This window comes from Euprymna scolopes, chromosome 43, assembly GCF_053919585.1.
Source record: "Euprymna scolopes isolate OS-2025 chromosome 43, ASM5391958v1, whole genome shotgun sequence".
Taxonomy (NCBI): domain Eukaryota; kingdom Metazoa; phylum Mollusca; class Cephalopoda; order Sepiida; family Sepiolidae; genus Euprymna; species Euprymna scolopes.
In genome coordinates this window covers 18065514-18073958 of record NC_136524.1, presented here as the reverse complement: position 1 = coordinate 18073958, position 8445 = coordinate 18065514, and the positions used below count along the sequence as shown (strand labels likewise).

Here is an 8445-nt window from a genome sequence, read left to right as displayed (position 1 = left end):
TTTAATTGAATCTTTTCTCATTTCCTTATCTACTAATACTATTAGTCAAAGTAAATAGTTTCTTCCATACGTCTCTCTATCAGTGGAAACAATTTAGATACAGGATACATCTAAAGACTACCTTCTTAATTTACTTTATATCATTTTTTACAGCCATGGCATATTATATATATATATATATATATATATATATAACTACTTCATTTGCTCACATAAAATTAATATACGAAAGTATAAACTTTTGCGTAAACTTCAAGGAAGGGCGCGGTGGATACTAGAGTTGATTGGCTTACTAAAATCTCGATAGGTGTGTAATATTCAGTGTAGCTTATTCACTATGGCCATTTTTACCGGTGCCATTTTTTACCGTGCCATTTTTACTGAGCACTGTGTGTGTGTTAATTTGCATAAAGATTCACCCTATTTGTATATATAGCCCTAAACATTCGACCCTCTCGTCATTGAGGAAGCCCGCATAAGACATGAGAAACGTCGAGACTCTAGGTCTGTCTGTCTCCATTTGAAATTTCATATCGTCGGATTTTATCTATTTTAATAGTTCTATTGAATGTTCTAGATTGCGAGGAATTGTGGTTGTGGTAGTAGTAGTAGTTGTGAAAGAGATACGGTTATGCAAATATAGAATATAAAGGATAAGAAAAAAAAGTTATGAAAATAGAAAAAGTGCTCAGTGTTCAAATATTGACCCAGTGGGTCAGAGGTCGTCTATTACATTTTATCAGTCACATTTTAACTGTTTATTTTATACTAAAATATACACTAAGGGCTGGAAATTGTGATTCATCACAAGAAAAGGTAAGGTTTTATACGGGGGCAATTTTCAAAGTTCATCTGAAACAGTCTGTTTCGTGGTCATGCGGTATAAGGTAGCATAAAAATAGTTTTTTCATCTAATGATCATTCTTTTATTTGTTGCTTTTTGTAAAACTGTTTATAAAATATTCTCCTGAAAGTGTTTTTTTTTCTTTTTAATTACATTTCTCCCCCACCCCCACCCACGCTTTCTCTCTCTTCACATACAGACCGGAATGTAGACCCTCATATATATTCTGATATTCTGAAACTACATTACTTGGCTACGTTTCTTTTGATCAATACGGAAACTTTTTATTTTATATATTTTTTTATTACATTTTCACCCCAAACAAGGCATATTGCCACTTTGATGTAGGGGGCTACTATCAGGGACCTAAGCCACAGGGGCACTATATAGGGGGTTCAGCAGCAAGATGTCGGTTCACGTTACACTTGAACTTCTGCATGCCAGTACAGTTAAGGAAGAAGGAACCCGGAAAGGAATTCCAAAGTCTAGCAGTTCTGGGGAAGAAACTGCTGGAGTAGAAAGCTCTTACTTCTAGACATTTCTACTGTGTAAGGGTGGGATTTAGCTGCTTTGCGGGGGTATTTAGCCGAAGGGGTACAAGTGCCTGCAGTTCATCGGAGCATTCGTCATGAAAATACTTGTAGAACAGCCGGGCTGAGATTAGGCCCACATGCTTTTGAAAAATTAAAGACATTTCAAAATTATCATGCAGCATCAATTAGAATAAATATATAGAAGACAGTGCCAAATCTGCTGCAAAGAAGTTAGTTCCCCTCTATCGAACTAGAAAACATTTCACCTTATCCTATATCATTGTAAAGCACCTGCATGGATTATTGTTGTCACATCTAAGTTGGTACACTAACCCTAACCAGCTTTAGTCCCGACAACTACAACGCTACATCAACTGCAACGCTATATCACTGTGCTTGTTTAACAAGTTCTTAATGTATCCCGATGAATTTACAGCATTTTTACTCCAGCAAGTAAATACCTCCGGCTCACTTGAATAGCGCAGAAATCCTATTTATTTACGGTAGAGGTCCATATATATGGCGAAATTTTCTACCCTAATAGCTTATTTCTCGAGCTACTTGCTTTTAGAATTCCCTTTCTGTTTCCTATTTTCCTGGCAGTACTAACATGCAGAAATTTAAAGCTTGTTGCTCAATTCTTCACTTGTGGCCCGTATTTATAAGCGAGAAACATATCGCAGTAGAAATTTCCAATAATATGCATTGTTTGAGATGAAACAAAGTAAAAAAGAACAGAAATTGTGGAGTCCAGGTCTTGGCAAGTTAGTACGAGAGTGTGAAAGATTATAATTTTACAGAAACTTATTTGAATTAATATACTTTCACTTAATCAATGCGGCTGGAATTCTTCGACCCACACATCCAAACTTGAATGTTTATGAAGATTAAAAAGACAGGGAAAAGGTTATAAAATAGTGCCATGAGCTACAGGTCATGAGAACATAAAGTACCTCATTTGATCCCTGGCGATGCCGAATCTACCTTTAAAATTGTTCATAAATCGATGGATTAAGAGAATTTTATTTTTATTTTTCAGAACAAACATTTGGAGAGGTGAATCAGCTTGGCGGAGTGTTTGTGAATGGTCGACCGCTTCCAAATGCCATACGACTGCGTATCGTTGAACTCGCTCAGCTTGGCGTAAGACCGTGTGACATCAGTCGGCAGCTTCGCGTTTCTCATGGATGTGTGAGCAAGATATTAGCAAGGTATAATGAGACTGGTTCGATTCTACCAGGGGCGATAGGTGGAAGTAAACCAAGAGTGACTACCCCAAATGTTGTACGGCACATTAAGATGTATAAAGAAAAAGACCCTGGTATATTCGCTTGGGAGATTAGAGACAAACTTCTTGCTGACGCGGTCTGTGACAAATACAACGTTCCTTCTGTAAGTTCAATCAGTAGAATATTGAGAAATAAAATTGGAAACGGTAATCATAACACGGCTAGTAATATCCCGACCCAGCCAGCAAGTCCACAGTATGATAAAAGTCCTACTGCAGCCCCAATTTATAATCAATTCTATTCATACACCTGCCCGGCACAACCAATGCCCTCCGTACCAACGCCTCAACACCCATCACAGGCCGCTAGTCTGCAACTAAACACAAAACCAGGAAGTATGTCTACGGTGACCCCGTGTATGATGAGGGCTTGGCCATCATCTCACACAGTTAATGACATTCTTGGATTCCGTCCTCCACAGTCAATGTCCCAACCTGGTCCAACAATGGACAATTCGTTTGGGCAAAATTATAACTACTATGGCGTAAACATGAAATCCGTGTCGCCCATGTATTTACAAAGTTGACTTCACATAATGGAAACAGACGAAAATTTTATTTTTTAGAACTCTGTAAGTACATTTTGGAAAAAAATAAAGGACTTATTGAATAAAATAAACTTTATATAAAACAATTCAACAATTACTGTGAGGTAAAATGTATTCGGATCCACTGAAAGGTAATGGAAAATAGTTGTGGCTAACCCATAAACCAGGAATGAAACGACTTTTCCGTTCAGAATCAAGTCGTTGTTCTTTAATATTTAGTTCATTTTTAGGAATCAATACATTCAAATTCCATGATAGAACACTTTATGAACAGTCCATGATTTGAAATGTTGCAGCTTGAAACATAACAAACATTTCTCCTTAGAAGCATTGATCAATTTGAAAATATGGAAACTTAGAAACCGCTGCAATTTTTAATCAAATTAACTTAATTTAATATTTTTTTACTTTTAATGGTTTCTATGCTTTCATATTCACAAATAAGAAAACAAATTTCGGATAAACTAAGTACAAACGGATTCACAGTTTATTCAAACCCACACATATTTCGTTTTTGTTAGGAAAGTGGTTTTACCATTATCACTTTTATCAATCACGCATAACGAACAACAAACGCTTTCATATTTCATCTTTAAATAATTTTAACTTCTTAAATAACTATTTTATAGGAATCAATTTTTATAGCGGTTAATTTTATTTTATAAAACAAGAATGCATTAAGAATTTTAAATATTTATACTGATCAGAAAAACTAATTCTCGAAAAATTATGAAATGTTTAATCAAGTAGACTTTTATAAATTAAATTTTAAATAAATTAAATAGTTATTATATAAACATATGTCATTGTTATTTTTGGACGTAAATTTCTTAAATATTTTATCTTTAAACAGTGATTTCTGATCACCGTAAAAGAATTTCATCAAATCTAATAATTTGAATTATCTTTAAATATTAATGGCAGTTTATATCAATTTAGACCAGTCGCCATTTAATGAACGATGACGCATCACAATTCTGTTAACATCTTTTTCTTTATAAATATATTATTAGTTCCGGTTGTAAATACGATTTTGAAAGTATGACTACAAAAGGAAAATAATATATTTATTACAAAGCAGCTTACGTTACGTACGTCATTGCAATAATGATTATTACAATAATGGTTATTACAATAATTTTTGTTTAAAAGCGTTATCTTCGAAATATCGCCCACCCTTAATTGTTTTTATACAATAGCGTGATCTTATTTCTTCACAGAATATAGCAAATGAATTGTCTTTTCGGATATTTTTATTTCTAAATAAAAAATTAAAACCTTTTATATTTTTTTAGATATTAAATCTGTTAGAGTAAAAAAATATTACAAATTTAGAAACTGGATAAGCTGATTAACTTCATTTTAGTACGTATTTGATAATCTTACATATTTGATAACTTGTCAGAAGTGTAATTTCTCGATAAGCTAATGGCAAAGTAGGGAGTCTCCTGATTACACATTGTTGGGAAGGCGTCCTAATCTATAATATTTTACATCAGCCCCCTCAACTGAAACTTGAAACATGTTAATATGCAAACATAGAAATGAATGCTTGCAATTCAGTTATCAAATCAATATTTTACAAAGAAATAATAAAATATCAAAATAGAAAAGTGATTTTAAAGAGTTAAGATACGATGCAAATATTTCGTTACTTTTAAAGCCAGATTTCAAATGCTTCATTTCTGACTACATGAACACGCGAACTAACGAGCAAAATATACAAAAAAAATAATCGCATTCATTTAAATAAAATCTTCATAAAGAATTATCCCAGCGAAAGAATTTTATTTTAGATAAAGACTGTAATTAAAACAACACTAATGATGTTCTGTAAGTGTAGTTTTCATCTAGATCTGAGTGATCGAAAGCTTATTGACTAAGAATTTTTTTAAACCACAAACGATATTTTGATAATTCCTTTGTCATCGTTCTGTATCTATTTTTCATTGGATAACTTCTATTTCATTTTGTAGAGATGATTATTAAGGGGCCGAGTGCAATTGATATTGTTAAAATGAAAATAAACCATGAGCAACGATGCTCGGACAGAATTTTTTTTTTTTTTTACCTCACAGTTTTGCACGTCATCTCCCGACTGTAAGAAAAAAAAGAGACTAACAAAGTAACAAAACGCTCTATCCCGAAAGTAGCGCACATTGTGATGAATAAACAGTGGACATAAGATTGCCATATCCAGGACAACCGAACTGTTTGATAATCACACAAGATGCTCTCATTTTCTTCTTTTTATTTCATTTTTTTATTTTTGTTTTTTATTTTTTATATATATTTTTTTTTCATTTCTTTTCTTTCCCGTTTACTGAAACGATGTCATTGTCAAAAACTGATTTTCAATGGATTTAGCCAGTGGCATGCAAAGATCTCTTGATGACCCGGGCAAACTTTGTATACTTCTGCACCTTACCCCATGAGATTAACAAATTATTCGATTTTGATATAGAGTAAAGACAAAAATTGAGTAAATTTAATAATAATAATAATAATAATAATAATAAAAATAATGATAATAATAATAATAATAATGATAATAATAATAATAATAATAAAAATAATAATAAAAAAATAATAATAATAATAATAATAACTAGGAAAGAGCGGCCACGTCTGCTTATTGATTCGTTCTAGTATTGCATCACAATTTACGGACACAAGTTATGCTTGTTTGCACGTCAGAGGTAGGGTTGCCAGATAGCGACACTTCTGTCAATAATGGCTGGACCAAGTTCCTAAATTTAGCAGATTTTAAACAAAAGTAGTCACAAGTACCAATAACTCAATTACTGGTGCTAGTAATATACCCTGAGGACTAACCGTCCTGACTAACGGTACCGTTAGACTGCAAAACCCAATTCATCAGTGCTGAAAATTATAAATTATCATCTTATTCCTTCCATGTTTGAATTCCTGGGAGTCACTAGCCCGTTGTCCCCTACTTTGCACGCCACTGGTGGTGAGATTTTATTTTGAACTCATTATTGTAACAACCTGTTTCCTTTGGCATATTCCAATAAAAGTTAATATATTTTTCAGACAAAATATAAATAAATCGTCCATTTATTCACTGCCAATCGAAACTTGAGTTATAGAAAATTGACATTTAGGCATAAATATTACAGATTTTCCCAAGGGAAATAACTCTGGAATGAACAATCTCTCGTGTGAATTAAACATGTTAAAACAAAATACATTTTATTTAGAGAAAAAACTCAATTGAAATGAAATGACTAAATACACAATTTATAAGTTTTAAGACATTTCTTTTTAGTAAATTCATCATTTTTTGTGAATATTCATATTTTTAGGAAACATGTTTTGTTTTGTATCATTAAAGAAGTAAATGATTCACTGTTTTTTTTATTTTCTTGTCTTATTGAATTTAAAATATTTACTGTGTGTATTATTTACCTTTATTCTGTTTTTTTTTTTTTCTTATTTATCGCCGTCTTACTTTCGTCATTTTTTATGGATGTGTGTTTTATATACTTTTACATATGCATGGACGAGGAATTATTCAACACCACTATCATCATCGTGATGTTTCAATATATGTGAGAAGTGTATACTTACATTATACGCAACACGATTGGTACCCCTTTTGTCGTTTTCTAATGAATCATATGAGGCTAATTTTTTAATCAAGGTGTTATTTAGACAGTAAAACCTGACAGAGATCAGAGATATATAAAGTAAAAGGTCAGTCATTGTTTTAAAAGGAAAGAGGTACGGCGAGAGTGCGGTCTGCCATACAGTGTTTGCTCACACTTTTATCAATCACGCATAACGAACGACAAACGCTTTCATGTTTCATCTTTAAATAATTTTAACTTCTTAAATAACTATTTTATAGGAATCAATTTTTGCAGCGGTTAATTTTATTTTATAAAACAAAAGAATGCATTAAGAATTTTAAATATTATCACAGAAAAAACTAATTCTCGAAATATTATGAAATGTTTGATCAAGTAGACTTTGATAAATTAAATTTTAAATAAATTAAAAATTATATATAAACATATATCATTGCCGTTTTTAAGCGTAAATTCCTTAAATATTTTATCTTTTACGGTGATCAGAAGTCACTGTTTAAAGAATTTCATCAAATCTAATAATTTGAATTATCTTTAAATATTAATGACAGTTTATATCAATTTAGACCATTTGCTATTTCATGAATGATGACTCATCACAGCTCTGTTAAAATCTTTTTCTTTATAAATATATTATTAGTTCCGGTTGTAAATGCGATTTTGATGAGCATATTTTTCGCGACAACTTCGTTCAAGGATCTGGCCGAATAGACACCAAAAATCACTTTTGGGGAAATCACGTTATATTCTGAACTTCTGCTTCTTCGCTGAGGTAACCCTTTAAACCCCCGATCCGCCAATCATTCTCTCCACCCCAGATAGACTTTTCTTATGTAACAATGCTCATCGTTATGTTTATTGTCGTTAAACGATCTATTATGAGTTTAAACTCGCTTTAAGACAGTCTGCCTTTGACTACTTTGTTTAGCTGTGACTGATTGATTTGGACGTCTAAGATGCATTATCACGCCATTTTATTACTAGTTTGCTTTTCCGTATACTTCCATCATTCATTCAAGACATAAATTTCTCACACGATCCTTTAATTTAAAAAAAAATATTTTTACAAACCTGACACTTTCAATTTAACACCAGAATCCCCTATTCTAATATGATACGTTAACTCAATGCTTTGCTCCCATTACCTTATTTTCCCAGATAAAACTGTTCGTTCAAAACCCAGTGGAGTGGGCGTACAATATGAACAATCACTGTATGGTGGTCCAAACGGTATCTCTATCGCTCTCTTTTTCTCTCTCTAACATATTATTCCACCTCTTGATCTTTCTCGCTCTCCCACACTTTCTGTTTTTTGTAATGTTTTACTAAATAAAACCTCCACTGCTACGAACCGAGAGTCATGAGCTATTCGTTTTTATGTGCTAACGTGGCAGGTGATTTCAGATTTCGGATGACTTCTAGGTGGATTTTTATACCAGGTGCAAACAGCACAATAAATGAACATCCTACTTTTCACGGCATTTATGGAGTCATCTTTTGAAATAATTAAATAACAAAAGCATTGTGATTATGCCCCCAACAGTTTATATATAGGAATTTTACTGTGTTTGTGTAACAGGTGAGATGTAAGAGAAACCTCTCTACTTCATTGACAATGGTT

General features: G+C 32.5%; 1 protein-coding gene across 2 annotated transcripts in view; it reads left to right on the top strand.

Annotated features, from left to right (window-relative positions):
- Positions 1–6594, top strand: part of LOC145268220 (paired box protein Pax-1-like) — a 243054-nt gene extending 236460 nt beyond the window's left edge. For both annotated transcript variants that reach the window (XM_080123523.1, XM_080123522.1), the window contains one exon: positions 2417–6594. In XM_080123523.1, coding sequence (XP_079979649.1) covers positions 2417–3192 — 776 coding nt within the window. In that variant the 3' untranslated portion in view covers positions 3193–6594. The remainder of the gene's footprint in view (positions 1–2416) is intronic.
- Positions 6595–8445: the final 1851 nt, after the last annotated feature.